This window comes from Gobio gobio (genome assembly GCF_949357685.1).
Source record: "Gobio gobio genome assembly, chromosome: 6".
NCBI lineage: Eukaryota > Metazoa > Chordata > Actinopteri > Cypriniformes > Gobionidae > Gobio > Gobio gobio.
Window position 1 is genome coordinate 11494978 of NC_137102.1, and position 21052 is coordinate 11516029.

Here is a 21052-nt window from a genome sequence, read left to right on the forward strand (position 1 = left end):
GTAACTAACTAGGAAGTGTTTGCACGCTGTTCTCGCGACATTTCCGCGAGTACACAAACAAGGAAGAATCTTTCCGTCGATGTTTGGTAATTCAGAAAAATGAGAGCTATAAACTCCTGCGGGATTTTGATGAGCTTTTGCTACATACTTACGACCATCTCTGCATCTGCCGACGTCTTCGATGGTGTTTTGGGAGACACGGCGTCCTGTCATAAAACATGTCAGATGACTTACAGTTTGCACACTTATCCACGGGTGAGTGCGAGACATTCAACCAGTTTCTGTTTACAAACAAAGAAACGCAATTAAGAATTTCAGCCATTCGTTAGTGTGTCTTATTAGGAGCGTGCGCATTGTAGCTTATGTTTGTAAAGTTAAATAATGTGTGCAACAACAAGGTTCCAAGCGGAACTGGAATATTTCCTTGATTTGGCCTGTGTTTTTGTTCTAGGAGGAGGCGCTGTACGCCTGTCAGAGAGGGTGTCGTCTCTTCTCCATCTGTCAGTTTGTGGGTGACAGCAAGGACCTCAACGAAACCAAATCTGAATGCGAGTCAGGTAACGTAATATTAAAGTATTGTCTGAATCCTTAAATCATTCGCGTTACTCTAGGTGTGTTTGTTATGTAACCAGTTGTGTGTGTTTGACTTCCTGCAGCCTGTCGTGAAGCCTACACCCAGTCAGATGAGCAATACGCGTGCAATCTAGGATGTCAGAGCCAACAGCCATTTGCAGAACAAAGGATGGAGCAGGTGTGAAGAACATATGTGAATAATTGCTTTGGGTGCTCAGAATCATTCCACGATCATACTATAGTAACTGTGTTTCTTCTTTTGTTTGGTGTATGAAGTTGTTGACCATGATGCCCAGAATCCATCTCCTGTACCCGCTGACTTTGGTGAGGGGATTCTGGGAAGACATGATGAGCCAAGCCCACAGCTTCATCACCTCATCCTGGACATTTTATCTCCAGGCAGATGATGGCAAAGTAGTAATTTTCCAGGTAATGCGGTGATAATGTTATATGACACGTTTTTTATTATTAGACTGTATTCATAAGGAGGTACTGAGTGTATAAAGCAGAGATGTCCAAACCAGGTTGGCCTGCCATGCCATGCCATATCATGAGCATCTTATAAGACATCTTAATTTCTAATCTATATTTTTGTTTTATATTTGTATTGAAATATAAGTAAATCTAAGTCATATATAAGTGAATTCGCTTGAACTTTCGGCCACCAGCCTTCAATTAAGTTTGATTTTTAGCCCTTCACAGTAAAAAGTTTGGGCATCTCTGGTATAAAGTAGTAAAGTGACAATGATCAATATTTGCTCTTTCTCTCTTTTCTAGTCTGAGCCACAAGTCCAGTTTATCCCTCAGTTTGAATTCCAGACAGACGAGACCGAAGAGTCACAGAGCACATGTGAGCACTTCACATACACTTCTCGCTCATTCATGCGCAAGATTAAGATGCAAGATGTTTTTTTTCTAAGGCACAATTATAGTAACAGCTACTTATGGCCTGGTTTCACAGATAGGGCTTAGATTAAGGCAGGATTAGGCCTTAGTTCATTTAGGACATTGACCCCCAGTTTCACAGGCAAGGCCCAGACTAAAATGCATGCTTTTAACTGAAATATCTATCTAAAAATACGTTAGTATCATTGTTTTGTGTCAAGATACACACCGGAAATTTTTTTTCTAAGGCACGTTCACAAATGTTACTTAAATGTTTTAACTGAACTAATCCTGGCTTAATCTAAGCCCTGTCTGTGAAACCAGGCCATAAGTGTCTTTTATAAGCGTTGGGCGTGCCATTACTGGTGTGCATCTTGAGACAAAACTGACACTGACATAGTTTAAGATATGTCAGTGCAAGCTCAAACATTACTAAAATCATTGAAGATATGTAATATGTGACCCTGGACCACAAAACCAGTCATTTGGCTTTTTGGTTGTATGGTTTGTTAGGATAGGACAATATTTGGCCGAGATATAAACATTTGAAAATCTGAAATCTGAGGGTGCAAAAAAATTTAAATATTGATAAAGTTGAATAAAGTTGTCCAAATGAAGTCCTTAGCAAGGCATATTACTACTACTAATAATAAATGTTTGATATATTTACGGTAGGAAATTTACAAAATATGGAAATAATGGAACATGATCTTTGATCCTAATGATTTTTGGCATAAAAGAAAAATCAATAATTTTGACCCGTACTGTGTATTGTTGGCTATTGCCAAAAATATACCCAATGCGACTTATGGCTGGTTTTGTGGTCCAGGGTCACATATGTAACACAGAAAAGTCCATAATGCTATTACCGGAAGATCCAGTTATGGCATTTTGATAAATTATGAGGTCCAAAAAAAGAAAAGAAAAACGAAACCTGATTTGTGAAACCTCTTAGAAGATGTTGCAGTTCTGTTTGAAGCTGCTAGTGTCACAGAAAAGACAGACTGCACCATTTAAGATGTGATGTTATATCTGTAAATATGTAATGACATCATGATTGGCCAGCAAAGGCCCTGACTTAAAGCTACATTGTGTAACTTTTTTAGTTTATTCTTAGCTAAAAACACTTAGTTCTTTCAAAAATATATGTGCTCATTAATGTATATTTACTTCTTTCAAGTAATAAAGTATTCTCGTAAGTTTATAATATGCCATTGAAAATACATACGGGTGAGGGGTTCGAATTCCGGTCGCCATGTTGCCCCTCCATCTTGAAAGCACATTAGTCAGAGGGACATACCCGTAAATTCAAACTTCTATACGACTATATGCCTTCTGTTGTCTGATTGATTGATACTTTTTTAGCAATTTATGCGCTTTGTCTGTTAATTTACATGACGATGGTATTTTGGAGACCTCAAAACGCAAACTTTTAAAACGTTTTTGAAAACGATACCGTTGTCCTCTCCGTAAAAACTACAAAAAAAAACTGCACATTTGTGAAAACGGTGACGTCATGCACATGTAGGGCTGGGTGATAAAACAATAACGATATGTATCGCGATAGACACGTAATCGATATCAATAAAAAATGCGTCCGATAAACCGTTCAATCATTTTTTTTTTCTTCGTCAGAAGAACCTAGAGGTTGCGAAGCAAATTTGGTTGCATGAACAAAGGCACTCACTCTCTGGTAACCAAGCAACATAGGGAGTGACAGGCCAACAGCCAATCATGTAACAGTAAAGTTTTGGTTGCGCCATATCGTTGTCTCGTGTTGGATTCATTCTTCGGTAAACAGAACCGGCTTGGAGTGATAAGTGGAAAATGAGTGTCGCAGTGAGCAAGGAAATTGTTGATAAAACAGGAAAACAAGTCAGCTCACCAGTATGGCAGTTTTTTGGATTTTATAAGTCTGACCGTCCCCACCAAGACTGGTAATACCACAACTTGTTTTACCACCTTAAAGGCCTGTTCACACCGGGACGATTTTCGCGCGCGTTTATCGCCGATGTTTAACGCCTCGTGACTAAACAAAGGGCGCCAGTGTGAGTGTGCACACAGACGTGCAAAACACCAGGCGTAAAAGGTTAATTTTTTTATTTTGACGCGGCGCGTTAAAAACTGGCCGACCAATGAGATCGCCGCTTTTGTTCACGTGCCTGGAGCTGCTGAAGTGACAGTAAAACACGACTTGGTGGCGCTCAAGCACAAAACGGTCTTGCCGAGCACGCATTGATACGATGAAGAAGTAGTAAGTAGACAAAGAAGAAGATGAACAGCTAATGCTGCCTGCCAGTTAGCAAAAAGTGTGTGAATGGTTTTGCCCATAGACATAATATGTCTTATGGGTTTTGGCAAGCACGTAAATACTGTGTCTCTTCTTCTTCTGTGTGACAAGCGAGTGTCCGAAGCGTAAAGTGCCGCAGCACCACCTTGTGTACCGGGAGCGCCATCTACTGAATGTGCACGTTCACTCGGCGCATCGCCAGTGAAAATCGATTGGGTGTGAACACTCAAGACGCGCCGGAAAACGCTGCCGATATGCGCGCTCGATATTCGTCCCGGTGTGTTCAGGCCTTAAGGCCGCGTGTCCACCAAAGCATTTTTAGGCCTTTTTTAAGCCTTGTTTATACTTTCGTCTGGCTCCGCAGCTCGAGCGCGCGCCTCGTTCGTTTGGGGACGTGTTTTTACTCGACACGCTCGCCGTTGTGCTATTCTTGACTTTGGCTGAATCCGAAATCGCCCCCTAAACCCTCAATCACTATTACCTGCTTTAATCTACTAATACAGTTCACTTGAAGGAGTGAATGAAAACAAGCGAGCGAATTCGGACAGCCGCTGTGTGTACATCGGCTGTACACTCGTTATTGCGGTGCAAAGTGGGATAGAATGAGTGCACTCAATAACGTCCACTATGGTTTCGGACACCACTACTAAGACCGACGGAAAATGAAAAGTTGCAATTTTCTAGGCCGATATGACTAGGAATTATTCTCTCATTCCTGCGTAATAATCAAGGAACTTTGCTGCCGTACCATGGGTGCAGCGGCACAATGATATCACGCAGCGCCTGAAAATAGTCCCTAGCACGCTTTCTGTTCAAGCAGGTTGTCACGTTGGTTATGTTGATGGAAGTTAAGTCTATTTTCAGGCGCTGTGTGATATCATTGCACTGCTGCACCCATGGTACGGCAGCAAAGTGTATGTATCAAATATGATACAACAGACATTTGAGGGGCGTTTATTTGTACATCTCTTAATCATCATTTTGGGCCTCTAAATAAAATTGAGGTGTTTTTTTTTTTTCTCAAGTATAAGCTCCTTTTTCTCTGATATCATAATATAGGAGCGTATTGTTTTTGGATATTTTCTCTAAACTGTTCCACTGCACAACTTTAGTTTTTTCTGACTATTATTTAATATGTCAGGCTTTACAGGGTTAATAAAAGTTGATAAGATCACAATACTAATATAGGACCCCTTGTGTTTTTAATAGTTGTAGATCAGGGAATGAAAAGCCCCATTTATAAAGACTACTCGAGGAGCTTCATTCAGGAGAGAGACAGAGACATGTTCAGTGATAGAAGCAACTCCGAGGACGATTACAACCTCTTCAACTGTCTTTCAAGGTTGGGCACATCCTCATCTGGATCTTGATCTCTTATTATTTGCAATCTGTTGACCTTGCCGAATATAAACCATCATGATCTTGTGTACTGGTAGGAACCCGTGGTTGCCTAACTGGATCCTGACCACCACTCTGGTTCTGTCTGTCTTTGTTCTGATCTGGATCTGTTGTGCCACAGTGTCCACTGCTGCTGAGCAGTATGTCCCTGTTGAGGTAAGCTGCTCCACTTCTAATTTCATGTTTCTTAGCCAATCACATTTAACCAACTCTTCCACACGTTCTCCTTTCAACAGAAGCTAAGCATAAATGGGGATGTGGAGTACATGAAGGACCATAAACTGACCCCTTATCTGCAGTCTTCTCTAGTGATCATCAGATCTCCTGGGGTGGAGGAGCAGGAAGCGGGACCCCTTCCGTCAAAGGTCAATCTGAATCAGTCTAACATTTAATCGGTCTAACATCCAAAGGAATCGGGGTCTCAGATGGATCGTTTTCTCTGTTAAAGTTGTGATTATTGCTTCTAACTCATTTACTATGGGGTTATTTTGTTTCTCCTTTCCCAAATTTGAGAAGCGTGGACTATGGGGGATATATTTTGTAGATGTTCTGGCACTTTAAAGGCATTACCTATCAGAATGAAAGCTCTGTAGGGTCTCAGTTTTCAGGGTTACTTCTCATTTGTAGAGATTTCTTTTTGTTGAGTGTTCTTGGTGTGATCAATAACAGCTTGTGATTTGAGGTACGCGTGTCGAATAATGAAACATTAATATTTTGATTTATGCTTTAGTACAGGATATCTCAGTTGCAGTGGGTGAATTCCAATTGTAAATTTAAAATATTTTGCAACCTCAGATTTGTCATCTTGATATTAATAAACAAACCTACAAAAAGTGTTCACTTGGTCAGTCTTTATTTATTTTTATTTATTTTTTTTACAGCTATCTAGCGTCATTGCATAGTAGAATACTTTTTAATGTGCATTGTCATTTGTTTGGACTAGTCAAAACCGATATGATTTTTATTTGTAAGATTATGCACAAGTGCTGATGACGTTACTTAGTTACTATCTTGAAATATGACTCAAATAACCTTCAGAGGACCATATTTTTGAATGTCAGATGCAAGAAGAGTATACTGTAATTTTTTTAATAAATACTTCAAAAATGAAGCCTAACGGGACACAACCTCAGGTGAGGAAATCGGGCTACATAACACTTTTCTTATGTATTGCTTGAGAATATTATTCTATTTTTAAACCAATAGAAATAATTTAATAATGAGTGTTACTTTACTGAGACAGTCTGATAACACAACATTAGAGAGAACTGAAACAGAAAAGGAAGATACCTGAGAGTTCCTTCTTGTCTAGACAGAAACATACAAGTTAATTTATCAAGCCTAAACACTGTTTTAAGCTTTTATGAATGTTAAATTCATCTTTCAAAAGTTTGGGGTCAGTACATTTTTTGTTAAGCAAAAATGCATTAAATTGCTCAAAAGTGACAGTAAAGACATGCATAATGTTACAAATTATACATTTAACAACAATTATAATGTCTATTTCAAATACATTTTTATCATGGTTTCCACAAAAAATAATAAGCAGCACAACTGTTTTCCACACGGATAATTATAATTGGTTTTACTGTATTTTTGATAAAATAATTGTATCCTCGGTGAGCATTAGACTTCTTTCAAAAACATTAAAAATTATCTAATACATTTGAATGCTAGTGAACTATGTACTTTTATTAAATGGATACATTTTTCTTACAATGTTATGTAAACTCTGTATTGTGTAAATTTGATTTCCGTGAACATCTATGTCTAGCTATGAGGCAGATGTAACAGAATTAATTTTTTTTTATCAGATTGTTGTGGTGAGCGCTGCAGATGCTGCTCTAGAAGAACTGCATGTATATGTATTTCTGGCATCATTCCGTCTTGTCTGATCTACAGTATAGTGGCAGTGGCAGTTTTTGGTTTTGGCATCCCGGAAGCACCTCCAAGTATGATATTTCTTGTGATTAATTCACATCTAACAGTTCTTCAAGTGCCGGATATTGAATCTGTATTCTATTTCAGACTATTACACTTATTTTTGCCAAATCGTGATTGTAGGACGCCACAAAATGGGTCAGGATTTTTGTGATGACAGAATAACCAGCATCCCACTTTTTGACCATGGAGCTGATGAAGATCAGCATAGTAAGCATGTGGACATTTACACTCATGCTACTTCCTGTACAATGCTCTGTTTTAAAAAAAATTATAATGTTCATTTTCGATGATCTGCCAAACAAACTTCCAGGTAACCTTGTTTTCTATTGTGGCAATCCACGCTTTTGGATCTTCATTGACAAAAAAAATATAACCATATTAATGATTGTGCAGACTGCTCAGATGAAACTGGAATTTGTCATTTGAATGTTGTATTTAGAGGAATACATAAACAGTAATATTTTAGAGTAGTTAATCATTCTGTCTTGATGTATTCATACTCTGTTTTTATTCATACTGTGTTTCTGTGTGGATGCCAGCTGCCCGTCCTGTGGACTAGAGTGGTGGGCCTGCACCCGTGTACTTTCGTAGCCTACCCCGCAGTCTGTGATGATGGGACAGCAAACCGCACCGCTTTGACTGGTCTGATGAATACATCAGAGGCCAAAAATACCAAGATTTCTGAAAATGAAGTAATACTAAAATGATTGGACATTTTGTATCACTTTCGAGGTCAGATGTACTGTCTGATATCATTGACTGGGCATGTGTTCACACTACCGTTTGTCCTATTTTGTAACATATTTGTTCTCTTAAAGCTGGAATACACTACACAACTTTGGTCCAAATTTCCCCCCTTATTTGCAGTCTGGACGAATCAATACTAGTTGGCAGAGCTCAGAGCCAATGTTCAGTTTTGTGTTGACAGATTTGTCAGAAAATTGAATAATGTATGATGGACTGTTTTTTTTAGCTTCAATGAATCCTTCCAGTCCGAGGATCAAACATGTTTGAAATTTTTGACTGACTCGTTTTCATTTTTTATGCATCTACTTGTTAAAATGTATGATGTTCAGAACAACTTGAAAGTCTGCCAGCGTTGTTTAGTGTCATGTCTGTAACCATTTACAAAGTGGGTTAGTGTATTTACTTTTCAGATGTCAGTTACTATTCAGATTTTAATATTAACAGATAATAAAATCTGTTCAGATTTAAAAAGTTGTGTAGTGTATTCCACAGGGATGCAAATGCAATATATATATATATATATATATATATATATATATATATATAGTTACTTTTCATGCTCATTTATAGACACTATTAAGTATCTTTGCATCTGCCTGAAAACTAATTCTAACAGGTAAGAGGTAAAAAAGTTGAGTTCTATGTAGGGCAAAACAACCCTTTATAAAAATGTAAAAAAAAAAGGATTCAATAGATGTGGGAGCTGAATACATAAACAAAACAAAAACAAGAAGACGACAACCAGATAAAATGTAACACTCAAAACTGAAGATCCCACTGGTTACAAATGCATCAATATGGGATGCTTTGTACACCAACTCGTAAGTTAAATCCTATTTCTTCTGACGTTTAGCCACCAGAATTTCAAGGGCCCGCTTCCTTTGTTTTGCTGCATGTCTCAGCCTTGCCAGTTTTTCTTTGACGCATTTATTTAAAAAAAAAAATTATATTTTAATTACCTTGTAATGTCACTTCACAAAATGAGAAAAGAAAAAGATCAGTCTCTAAACGGCCAGAAACAAGTTAGCATTTTAGCACTTCCGGTTCCATCGTCCTGAGGTCAATGTGTCTTTTGAAAAGGTTTTTGGTTAAATCCCTTAAATAAGGTCTGTGGTGAACACAAGCTCAAGATATTTTCACATTTTATCCTACGACATAAAATGCATCAGTAGTTGTGTTTTTTTTTTTTTTTAAAGCTTCTACTTGTCTTGTAAAAGGCAGTTGCTAACAAGTGGCTAAATGGGACTAAATTTGTCGGGAACATTAAAAGTCATCAGATAAACATATATCTATACAAGTAGTGAGCAGTGTTGGGGGTAACGCATTACAAGTAACTTGAGTTACGTAATAATATTACTTTTTCCAAGTAACTAGAAATGTAACGCATTACTTTTAAAATTTACAACAAAATATCTGAGTTACTTTTTCACATTAATTTGACTGACCGCTCTCCTGCCCCCATGTTGAGAAAAATAAGTGCAGACTAGGCGTTGTGTGTAAACATGATGGTTATTGTAGTTCCAGACTAAATGTGAGCATTTATTTATCTCACTTGCACAATAAAGATTCTGTACTCCTCAAAATAAATAAAATAAGTCAAATGCAAAATCAGAATACTATGCAAACCTCCAACAATTAAATGTTAAATAAAACAACTAATTGTATGCATAATCTACCTTTATATTTAATTTACCAATGTCTTGCTGCTGACCTTTGATGATGAAAATTACTAGATTTTTTGTTTTTATTGGTAAAACTTTTTTCTCCTGCATCCTATTCTACCATTATCCAAAATGGCAGCACAGCAGAGCTGCGCCCTCTACTGTTCATGCGTGAATTTGCATTTTTTCCTCAGCCTGGGGCTTATTTCAATTTCGGTTTGAAGAGGTCTTTACCGTTGCACAAAAATATAACTTTTTTTGTTATAAACAAAAACAAAAACAAGCCCATCCCAGGTGAGAAAAAGTAACGCTAAAGTAACGTAACGCATTACTTTTCTTAAAAAGTAACTAAGTAACTCAATTAGTTACTTTTTAAGGGAGTAACGCAATATTGTAATGCATTACTTTTCAAAGTAACTTTCCCCAACACTGGTAGTGAGTAGATATGATATCTACTCACTAGTTACAGCCTCGATGTGTTTTTAATCGTGCTCTTGCAAAGTAATAACTCAGACTTTTTAGTGAAAATGTTCTTTAAGAGTTGCCGGAAGCTTAGCGATGGTGAAGTTGAAGTCATGCGACCGTGGTGTAGTTCGTTTATAGACTTCTGCCGATTGGGTTAACGCTTCAACGCTTCAAATTATATGTGAAGTTGTGTTTATGTGTGAAGATTATCACGATGAACAAAACGCTTAAGAATCATAAGCTTTTGTTAGTCACATACCTTTTTTTCTGCAATAATCCAAAAGCCATTGGAAAAAATGGATTTGTCAGTATGGAAGAAAAGACTATTGCAAAGTTAAAAAAAAATAAAACTCCAAATTATTTTGTATAAATATGCCACTTTTTGGCAGCCAGTCAATTTGTCTGAGGAAATCACAAATAATTACAGTACGAAAATAAAAAGCGAGCCGTTTTTAATTGTAAATAATCCAACCTAAAAGCAATTCAGTGTCACGCTCCTCACAGAGGAATGCACTGCATACATGTCACACGTGCGTGTCCACTCAGTAGCTATTTAACAGATCTAAGTCCTCCGCGGACAGAGCTGACAAAGACTGGCGTTTTGCGAGAGGAGCTGAACTTTGCTCTTCCTCTGATAGTCTCCTCTTCTTTCCCTTGTGTACCACTGCGACTGTTGATGAATGTGTGCTGTGTTCAGCTGTTGAGCTCGTGCCACAGAGATCAACCGTATTGAAGTGAATTGGCGCAACTTTGACTTTGTTTGCGGTGGCACTTGTCCCAGACAAGGAGTTCAATGTTTCTCGAACAAACTTTTCTCTTCCATCTACAGAACAAAATGAAAATCATTACAACAACATCTAAATTATTATTAATAATGTTAGAATTATTTTGTGATGTTTTATTACCGATATTTGTGTGAAAGTGACCATGTAGATAAAAAGAATAAACTCACAGAAACGGAGAGCATTTGTTCTTGGTTTGGAGTCTTTCTTTGGTACTTCTGAAGGTGTATTTTCCCATTGGTTTATTACCTGATAAAAATGTATAATTTTATACAGAGAGGCCACAGTATAATACGGTGACGCATTGCTGCCACATACATTTAACTTTTTCCACTCCATTATGTCGTAATAACGAGATCTTATGTCGTTAAAACGACATACATTTTCTCCTAACAAGGACTAAGGTATAGTGATGTGTACAAAATATGCCTGTATCCACATTAGAGCATTTATATAGCCTATGTGCCTTTGTCACACTTCCATGTTTAAAAAGCAGAAGCAAGCTCAGCATAAAATAGGCTCTTCCGCTGCCTGTATCAGTGGCAGTGCCCAGGCAATTAGTTGATGAAACCTTGATCAAAATTAAAATACAATTTATACAAAACGAAATTCACTTTAAAAAAAGACTTTCTGTCTCCAGTCATACTGTGCGTCTTATCTTACTCATGCCGACGAATTTCCTCCTTTAAGACAGCGGAAACAATTAACTTTTTTTACCACTTCGTAATTTTGGCTTGGAATTTCGTTTGTTGGAAATATGAACCAGGGTTCTTGCAGGTTTCAGAAAGTCAAATTTAAGACCTTTTTAAGACATTTTAAGACCATAAAGATTGAAATTTAAGACCTATACGATAAATTACCAAAATTATTTAAATCAAAGAAATAATAAAAAAAGCAATAAAGCAATGACATTAGGAACCCTCCACAGCCAACAACGTGCCAAATGCCCAAAACCTTAGGCCCAAAATGAAAATAGGCTAAAACAAACTTGCGCTCAAATAGAATAGATTACAAAACAGCATATTAATAGCCTAATAGAGATTGAACAGGGGATGCACTAGGGTGATAGGATAAACTAGGGATGCACGATTTGGGGAAGATTTCTAATTGCGATTATTCTGGTTAAAATGCACTTTTTTTTTTCCTTTTTCTTTTTTACAAATTAAAAGTGTATGCATATAACATTTTATATATTAATGTTTATATATTAACGAGACTAATACTAATGATTATATTCAATAAATACAAATATTTAACAAAATTAGAAATATTACTATTACAATAACATTTTAATTATTAAAAAAAATAAAAATAGAGTATTTAAGAATAAATATAACAATATAATAATAATACTAATAAAATAACATTTATATTTTACAGAAAACTTATTTTACAAAAAAAAAACTGCTGGGTTACCTGTTAATATGCAGACAGCCTATGACTAAAAATCATTAGAAAGGTCTAAAGATTTATTGTAAAAAATAAATAAAAAAATAAAGAAATTCTGTGCTTTTTATCTGTGATATCAATTTCTTAATGTCTATGTATGTAATATGAAATATGAGCCTCTTATGCATCCACTGTGGGGGAAAAACTGTACATTGGAGAAAAACATATAGGTTGTCATATACATTTATTTAGAGAGAAGTATTATTTTTCATATTTGGTTACCCAAACGTTTCATTCATACTGGAAGCCAGAGGGCGCCCTCGAGCAGAAACTCCACATTTCCCTCAGAGAAGTAATCCTTAGCCCTAATTTGAAGCTAGCGATGTAGGATAAACTGAAGATAGAAACGCTTTGACTGATGAAACGAAGACAATAAACACGACTGCATCAAGCTATGGTGTATTTGAGTTCTTCAAGCCTTCACTATTGTCATAATAATAAGGTATGCGGTGCTGATTGAGTGCAGACTTTATCACTGTTTAGAATAATATAAAACAATGCATGTCTGCCTCATTCTGTCCAGAAAAATATAACGTTATTAAATGTAGACGTATTTTGCGGGCAGGTAATTGCATTTATCACGGGATTTGTAGTTTTATCACCGAGTACGTGTACCAACACCCCCAGAAAGAACTACAACACCCCGAACGAACGCTCTGAGGGCGGCGCAGCAAAGACTCTAGAGCGCCGCTTTGAGCTCCGCTTTCGCCATTCGATACTTTTTTGCTACAGTGTAACGTTAATAACTTTCTGCAGCCAGCATTTCTGGAAATGAACGAGGATAACACTTCTTTTAAGACCTAACTAAATTAAATTTAAGACCTCGGGTGAAAATCTGGCGTTTTAAGGCCTTAAATTTAAAAAAATAATAATTTTAGACATTTTAAGACCCCGCGGGAACCCTGATGAACTGAATTTAGAAATGCTTTTGAAATTAAAAACTTTGCGTTTAATAAACAAAATACATTTTTTGAAATGAAGCCAGTGTTTGGAAGTGCATGCAAAATAATCTGTTACCTGAATCCACGGCCTTTGTTGTTATTGTGAGTTTACACAAATAAAAGTAGACAGTTTATAGTTTATAATTATGTCTTGTACTTATCTGTATGGCTAAAAATGATGGAGTATTGTGAGTTGTTTCCGCTGTTATAAAGGAAAAAATGTGGCTCCGCTTTCGTCGGACAGAGGGTTAAAGAAAACGTAGCCTATTTAGTTTGCATAGTTTAAATATTAGCCTATTATATTATTGTTAAATTTCATATGCTGATTATGAAAAGTGTGCAGCATGAGTAGGACGCGCAATATGTCTGGAGACATGGAGTGGGGTCAGACATGATTTTGACCACTTCATTTTGTAGAAAGTATTTCTTTAAAGTGAATTTCGTTTTGTATAAATTGTATTTTAATTTTGATCAAGGTTTCATCAACTAATTGCCTGTATATTTCATAAATAAGAAGCAAACCACAATCGTCTGGAATGTAATGACGTGCGTAACCAGGCCCGGTTCCAGAATCAAATCACTGAGGGTGCTAGATAGTAAAGTGCAGATAGGCTAAGCAACGACTCCACCATAGCAGTGTACAGTGAGAAATTTATGATTATTTATTTACAAGTCATCACTTTTACCAATAATTGGAATTTCAAAAATATTTTGCAACAAATTGTCTATTAATCTATTAGTCTGCCTTTACATTGCTTTAATGCATTACTAGTATTTTAGTATGCCATCTTCCTGAGAATCAGAAAAAAAGGTTTTGTGAATTTAGATTTTTTTTCCCCGGTCATTACTGTTTGGAGCATAAAAAACAAATTGATATTTTTTTTTTAATTTCTAGGTTATATGCTATATCCTCTGCTCTGTGGAGGACACCAGAACCCCTTTATTGAGAAAATTAAAAGACAAACAATGGGATTTTTTTCCATTCACCAATACATTTTTATTCTTCTTTTTTTTTTAGTCCAAACTTTGTATAAAGATGTTTCTCAATGATATGAAAGATACAGAATAATTTAATATACCATTTTACTTTATGCAATATGTGTGTAAACATGCGGCCATGAATGACATTCCCATTTTAGGCAGTGTTTTGGCACAATACGTAATGTAAAAAGACGTGTCTTAATATTTTCTTAAGAATGTATCCAGACTTAAAACTGTGTATGTTGTCAGAGCAATTTGCTAAATAATGTCCTCTACAGAGGCAAAACCTCTATTTTGGGTCTCTCAGGAGGATATTTCCGAAACTTTGCAGCATGCAATTGGCATGTTGGTCCTCTTAGTGACAATAGTTGTATTCAAAGAATGACTGTAGCCTCGAAAGTGAGCCAAGATCGCTACGATCAATAAAATGCTGTTGCTTTGTCAGTTCATCGCGATCTCACAAAGTTCCATTATAAAAATGAAGTTATCAACAATAAATCTCTTACTTACATCGTGTCTTGACTTTGTTTGTTAATGAGAGGTTTCGCGAGCCTGCATTAACTTAGCGCTGAATAAAAAGCGTTTTGAAAGGTGAGATTCTGATTGCGTTCGAGAGATCAACAACTATATCTGTGATTGGCTACATTATTCATTGCTGCAAACACACGCTGTAAAGAGATGCATTTGACGCTCTCCAGAGCTGACACAAATGTGCAAATCTGTTTCGCCAATACGATTACAGTATCAACTGAGGGTGCTTTTGCTTGCATTTGAGGGTGCTTAGAACCCTTGTAGAACCAGGTCTGTGCGTAACGAACCCACTGGCCATGTTTCCGCGGCCTTTGAGTAAGGCCGAAACTAGTGTCTTTCTGTTTTTAATACATTTCTTGAATATATTTCTTAATTACAGTAGGCCTATTATAGATAGTAATGATATTTGTGGCTGCACTGGGGTCCGTCATTACTAGGTTAAAGTTACGCCACTGAGGCTAATCATGAGCGGTCCATGGCACCTGTTACCCATGGCTATCTGTTAAGAACTGTAGGCAACATAAATATATTACAACACTTTCGTTCTATGGGCACTGCTATTGATACAGGCAGCGGAAGAGCCTATTTTACGCTGAGCTTGCTTCTGCTTTTTAAACATGGAAGTGTGACAAAGGCACATAGGCTATATAAATTCTCTAATGTGGATACAGGTATATTTTTGTATACATCACTATACAACACAAGTCCTTGTTAGGAGAAAATATATGTCGTTTTAACGTGAAAAATATGTAATTTTAACGACATCTCATTATTACGAGAAAATTGTTTTTACGTCATTGCATATGGTTATTGCGAGAAAAGATGACGTTAAAACGACATTTCGCTATTACGACATAATTGAGTGGAAAAAATTATATATGTGGCAGCAATGCGTAGTATAAAACCTATACATGCAACATTACCTATCCATCATGGATACTATATAACCTTATATGTTACCTGTTCAGCCCAGCCTTCTGTGTTGCAATCCGAGTGTCCGAACTCCTTCAAAGGGGCCTCAGAGAGGACCATTCTCATCTTCTTCCTGAAGAATCCTTTCAAAGACACATTCACCTGAAAGAGATGGTTAATAATATACAAGACCTCATTTAAAACTTCAGCAGTTCATACAAAGTTAATGAAACTCTTTGATGTTATCTTTTTAATTGTGTTACCGTCACATTTGTCCTGGATATGTCTAGTTTCTGTAGCGTTTTAAAACATGTTAGATACCCGAGTCCTTTCTCAGTGATGGGATTCTCTGTTAAGAAAAAAAGTGCAAGACTGAAAATTAGCATAAAAATTACATTCAACCTGATATGCATAAAACACCTGAAAATATTTATGTAATAATACTATTCAAAAATGTAGGGACATTTCTTATTATTATCAGTGTTCAAAACAGTTGTTCTGCCTAATATTTTTGTGAAAACCATGATACTTTATTTTAAAAATAAAGTATCTGCAGAGACCGTGTCAATTAGACTCCCCTCTGAAATTGCCTTATTAACACGACATCCTCAATAAACCCGTCTCTGCTGTGATGACTCCAATTTTTTGAATATTCCTATCTAATAATTGCCTTATCGACATGACATCCTCAATAAACCCATCTCCGGCGTGATGACTCCGATCTTTCGAATATTCCGATCTAATAATTGCCTTATCGTCACGACATCCTCAATAAACCCATCTCCGGCGTGATGACTCCGATCTTTCGAATATTCCTATCTAATAATTGCCTTATCGACATGACATCCTCAAAAAAAAAACATCTCCGGCGTGATGACTGTAATCTTCTGAATATTCCTATCTAATAATTGCCTTATGCTGGGTACACACCAAAAGATAATCGGGCTGATTTTGGGCCGATTTCCCCCCTCCCGACAATCCTAGCTTTGTCCCGATTATCTTGATGGTTCTAAAGATTATCTTATCAGATTTTCCTGTGGTGTGAAGTGTGTTAAGAGTGTCCAAACCTGCTCGGAAGAACGTCGGAGCCGTCCCGATCGCGAATCGTAAATATTCAACATGTTGAATATTTACGATCAGAAATCCTGATGTGTGGGGGGAACCCCGAGGACAAACGCGCACACACTCACGTGAAACGAAATAATATTCAATCCGAAAGCACGCTGAGAGATGAAATAGTCATGAACTGACTATAACTCCGACTATAAAAACAATTTAAAGTTTATTTAATAAGGCAATTTCAAAGAGAATAATATATATTTTCCAAGAGACATCTGAGGACAACAATTATAAAAAAAAACCATAGTAGTATGTTTAACCTCTAGCTCACTCTGTAACATCAGTGTTTCCCACACATTGACTAATTAGTGGCGGTGAGCCACAGAATCAACCGGCCACCACATATTGCGCGTTGTTATTCATTAACTTTTTAACGCTATTTAAAACACGCAGCGTATTCGTTCATTTCCCATAGTACATAGTTCTTTCCCTGCTCTCTCTCTCCATCTCTCTGTCACTCATGCGTCTCTTTCTCTCAACCCTGCTTTTGATATGAAACTTGAAAGTCTAAGCTTTTAAAATTGAATACGAAATTCAAACAATAAATATAGCGTTTTGGCGCTAATGTGGCATAAAAGTTAAAACCAGAGGCGTGGAAAAACAGAGTTGCAACATGCTCTCATTTCCCGGCGGCGCGCACTCTCACGTAGCCTACGTGGTTCACGGAGCGCTCAATAGTTCCACACAAAGCTGCGCTGATACATTTGAATGCACAACAGCTTCATATCACTATACAGGTGTTTGCAGCAAGTTTTGGTAAACAGTACAGTTTGCATTGATTATTACGTCAACTACTTTTACAGTATCATTATGGAGAGTGATGATATACGCAACATTGTTACATTAATGTTAATGTTTTTCTTGTATTTAGCCCTCAGGTATTCCTAATTGGTCGCACTCATACTCATTGGTCATCAAATGTGACCATAAACCTTTTTACATTATTTTTCAATTAAATAAATGTTCTATATTTTAGTTTAATAATATTTATTGAATATTTTGAGGATATATTTTGGTACTATATAGGCCTATTTGTGCAATAATTATGGTCAATTAATGACCACTTAATATATATATATATATTGTATTATTTATATTACAATTAGTGTAGTAATTAAGGTTAAAATAGAGAATTCCAATGCAAAGAGGCAAATTAGAGTCATTTTGTGGCTGGAAAAATTATTTTTATTTGTAATGTCATTACCCACCAGGTGGATGGCTCTTTAATACAGTAAAGAACAAGAATAAGTATTGCAGATCATAACTGCTTACTTATTTTTAGGTTTTGCATTTAAATACATATTTATGATCAAACACTAGATTTCATTAAATGTGAAATTTTAAAATGTTAACAATTCACATCCTAATATTTTTAATGATACTTATATAAGCATACACAAGTGAATATTAATGAATGCAAGCAAATATAATTTACATTATATTTTCCTTATATGGCAATATGTACAGTAGGCTATATGAATTGATATTGAATCGAGATCGAAATCGATATTTGTGCCAATCACCGCCACGCTTATTCTGAAGTCTCGCGAGATTTCCTGTGTTTGCAGTCGGGACTCTGGTTGAAAATCTGTTTGTGTGTGGTGTGCTGTCTTTGTCACATCAAGGCACACCACACACTATAGGAGCAAAACGGTCAAATCTAGGATTATTTGTCCTCATGTGTGTGGTCTATCACATTTTGAAAATCTTATAAGATGTAAAAAATCTTTTGGTGTGTACCCAGCATTATCGTCACGACATCCTCAATAAACCCATCTCTGATTTGATGACTCCAATCTTTCGAATATTCCTATCTAATAATAGACCCTTTTCACAGACTGTGATGACGCGTTTTAACGGTCATCAATATTGTAAATCCTGCAATGTTTTTTGTAATTACACATATACATACATACACACATTTATAACACTAATACTTTGTATTTTATTACTTTTGCATCAAATTACAAAAAACAAGTTACCACTGCTGTGAGGGTGTTTCTAATACAGCGTCTATGGGAGTGATGGTAACAATTTACATATTTCTCTCTTTTCACTTCTGTTATCAATCTCACTCTATTTTTCCCTCTTTTTGAAAGTTGTGAAATCACTCGTGGCATTTTTCTTTTGCTATTTGAGCAAATGGGCACACAAAAAAATATTTAATGTACTCTCTCATTCACAGCTATAATATTTAACCCAACTATGACGACATCTGCTCTGAGAAAACCGAAATTGTGAAAAGGGTCTATTGCCTTATTGACACTTATTGATCTTTCAAATATTCAGATCTAATATGACTTCTGACCTGTAATGTTGCCAGAATCATCATAATACACTGTTTGTTCGTTGGCCAGAGGAGAACTGTCACCCCGACTGAGCCTGGTTTCTCCCAAGGTTTATTTTTCTTCATTATGCCACCTGATGGAGTTTTGGTTCCTTGCCACTGTCGCCTTTGGCTTGGCTTGCTCAGTTGGGGACACTACATTTTTAACTATTCAAATACATTTTCAACTAAATTACTGATCTTCCCGCATTGTCACTGTATGATAGTTGAAATGAGCTGGACGACATCACCGTTTTCTCCAGAGTGGCTGTACAGCCGAATCAAATTCTGTTGCTTTATTTTCCGGTTTAACACTGTGAAACTGCTTTGAAACAAATGGCATTGTAAAAAGCGCTATATAAATAAAGGTGACTTGACTTATTTCAGGATTCTTTGATGACTTCAAACTTTTGAAAGGTAGTGTGTGACTATATAAATCCATTAACTAACCAGAGATGTCCAAAAGCTGCAGGCTTTCTAGGCCTTTCTTCATCACCCTCACCGGCGCAGTCAGTCTCTGCAGGCCTGCATCAGAAAGGCAGTTTGAACCTATGAAAAGTTTCACAAGACTACAGAAAAAAGGGAAATGTGAGGGGGGGAAAGAAAGTGATTTTGCTATTCATCACAAGCTAAACAAATTGTACACCCAGCAATCATTTAATGCAATGTACACTATGTATTATCCATACCTGGCCAGGGCTTCAGAGGTTATGTATTTAAAAACCTCATGGTTGTCACCTAATCTACACCCATAGAGGTCCAGGCACTCCAGACTCTGAAACTGTCTGATCTCTTCCAACCTTTCAGATATCAAAAGGTACCTGAAAAGACAATAACACTGCTGTAAATGCTTTAGTTTGTGATTAGAACGGGTATAAAGGCCTACCTAGGCATTTTGGATATCTCTAAACCTTACATCAACCTTTCCTTTACTTCAGGGGGTTTCAAACTAAGGTCCGGGGACCCCTAGGGGACCTACAGTACAGAGCTACGAGTAAAACAAATGTATTTATTAACTTGATAGAAACGAAATATGTCCAAATAATATTTGAGCATATTTGTAGTATTAATTTTTCACAATATAAATTGGGCCTTTATACAAGACACTAAATAAATAGAGGGCGTTAACATTTTAGGATGAGGGAGATTATCATATTCTGGGGGTCCGTGGCATCTAACGTAAAAGTTGATTGACACTTCTCACCTGTTTCTCAAACACAGGGATTTCAGCACTAGCTCTCCATAGGCCTCACAGAAGACCTGCAGTGCTCTGGGTGCAGTGCGAGGCTCAGTGAATTTGTGTCTCTCTTCGGCGGCCGAGAACAGCTTATCAGCCATTTGCTCAGGAAACCCGACCAGCGAGTCCACATGCTCAATATGGTCAGCGATGAACTGTAAAGATATGTCAAATAAAGGCTTCACCGTGTACCGTAGACTCCCCTCCTTGTTGTAGGTAAATATGAAGTGGTCTCTTCTCTTTGTATGGCTCGCGGAGGGTAAAGTGTCGATGCAGAGCTGAAATGAGAAGTCTCTGGTGAAGAGTCTGTGCTGCGGAGCATCATTCTTGTCTGCACTGACATATCGCAGTTCTCCTTTCTCCCTGACATACACAGAGCCGCAGTCCTCACTTAAATACATCCTTACCGCCTCTCTACACAAACCGAGCGTATATTGTTCAAAATATTCGGTTGTCTTTTTTAATTCAAGGGTATAGTGACGGAAATATCGAGAAGTTTGTAAAAACGTAGAGAGATTTAAAAGCGACGGGCTCTAGAAGTAACATCCCTCTTCTGCGTCGAGTTTCACGAGCATTCCAAAATAAAAGTCTTTGCTGAAATTTTTACACTAGAATGTATCAATCATTCTTTAAGATACTTCCTGAGTCTTTTACCTTCATTATTTTTTCTGCTGTATCTTATAACACTGATGTATTTTACACGTTTGTACGTTTTTCATTTTCCCCTTATTATTTTACCTTATTGTTTGTTACTTTAATTTTTTTAATGTCTTATTTAAAAAAATGACCTCCGTGTTATTATTATTATTAA

General features: G+C 36.8%; 2 protein-coding genes across 2 annotated transcripts; one reads left to right on the top strand and one right to left on the bottom strand.

The window, feature by feature from the left end:
- Positions 1-5982, top strand: tmem59 (transmembrane protein 59). Its single transcript, XM_079819374.1, has 8 exons — positions 1-255; positions 452-557; positions 657-751; positions 850-1002; positions 1351-1423; positions 4958-5090; positions 5185-5302; positions 5383-5982. The coding sequence occupies exons 1-8, from the start codon at positions 100-102 to the stop codon at positions 5536-5538; spliced, it is 990 nt and encodes a 329-aa protein (XP_079675500.1). The 5' UTR covers positions 1-99; the 3' UTR covers positions 5539-5982.
- A 3047-nt stretch (positions 5983-9029) lies between these two features.
- Positions 9030-20824, bottom strand: lrrc42 (leucine rich repeat containing 42). The gene is made up of 7 exons (XM_079819318.1): positions 20209-20824; positions 19694-19825; positions 19455-19573; positions 15823-15908; positions 15608-15721; positions 10916-10994; positions 9030-10786 (listed from the first exon to the last, which is right to left on the bottom strand). Exons 1-7 carry the CDS (start codon positions 20640-20642, stop codon positions 10506-10508), a joined length of 1245 nt encoding a protein of 414 aa, XP_079675444.1. The 5' UTR covers positions 20643-20824; the 3' UTR covers positions 9030-10505.
- Positions 20825-21052: the final 228 nt, after the last annotated feature.

Excerpts from the sequence above, each read along its gene's own strand:
- lrrc42 (XM_079819318.1), bottom strand. The coding sequence starts at position 20,642 with ATGTATTTAAGTGAGGACTGCGGCTCTGTGTATGTCAGGGAGAAAGGA. Across the intron at positions 15,909-19,454 it reads GCAGCTTTTGGACATCTCTG|AGAATCCCATCACTGAGAAA; the intron begins GTTAGTTAATGG and ends TTTTCTTAACAG. Across the intron at positions 15,722-15,822 it reads TATCCAGGACAAATGTGACG|GTGAATGTGTCTTTGAAAGG; the intron begins GTAACACAATTA and ends CATCTCTTTCAG.
- tmem59 (XM_079819374.1), top strand. The coding sequence starts at position 100 with ATGAGAGCTATAAACTCCTGCGGGATTTTGATGAGCTTTTGCTACATA. Across the intron at positions 558-656 it reads CAAATCTGAATGCGAGTCAG|CCTGTCGTGAAGCCTACACC; the intron begins GTAACGTAATAT and ends GACTTCCTGCAG. Across the intron at positions 752-849 it reads CAGAACAAAGGATGGAGCAG|TTGTTGACCATGATGCCCAG; the intron begins GTGTGAAGAACA and ends TGGTGTATGAAG.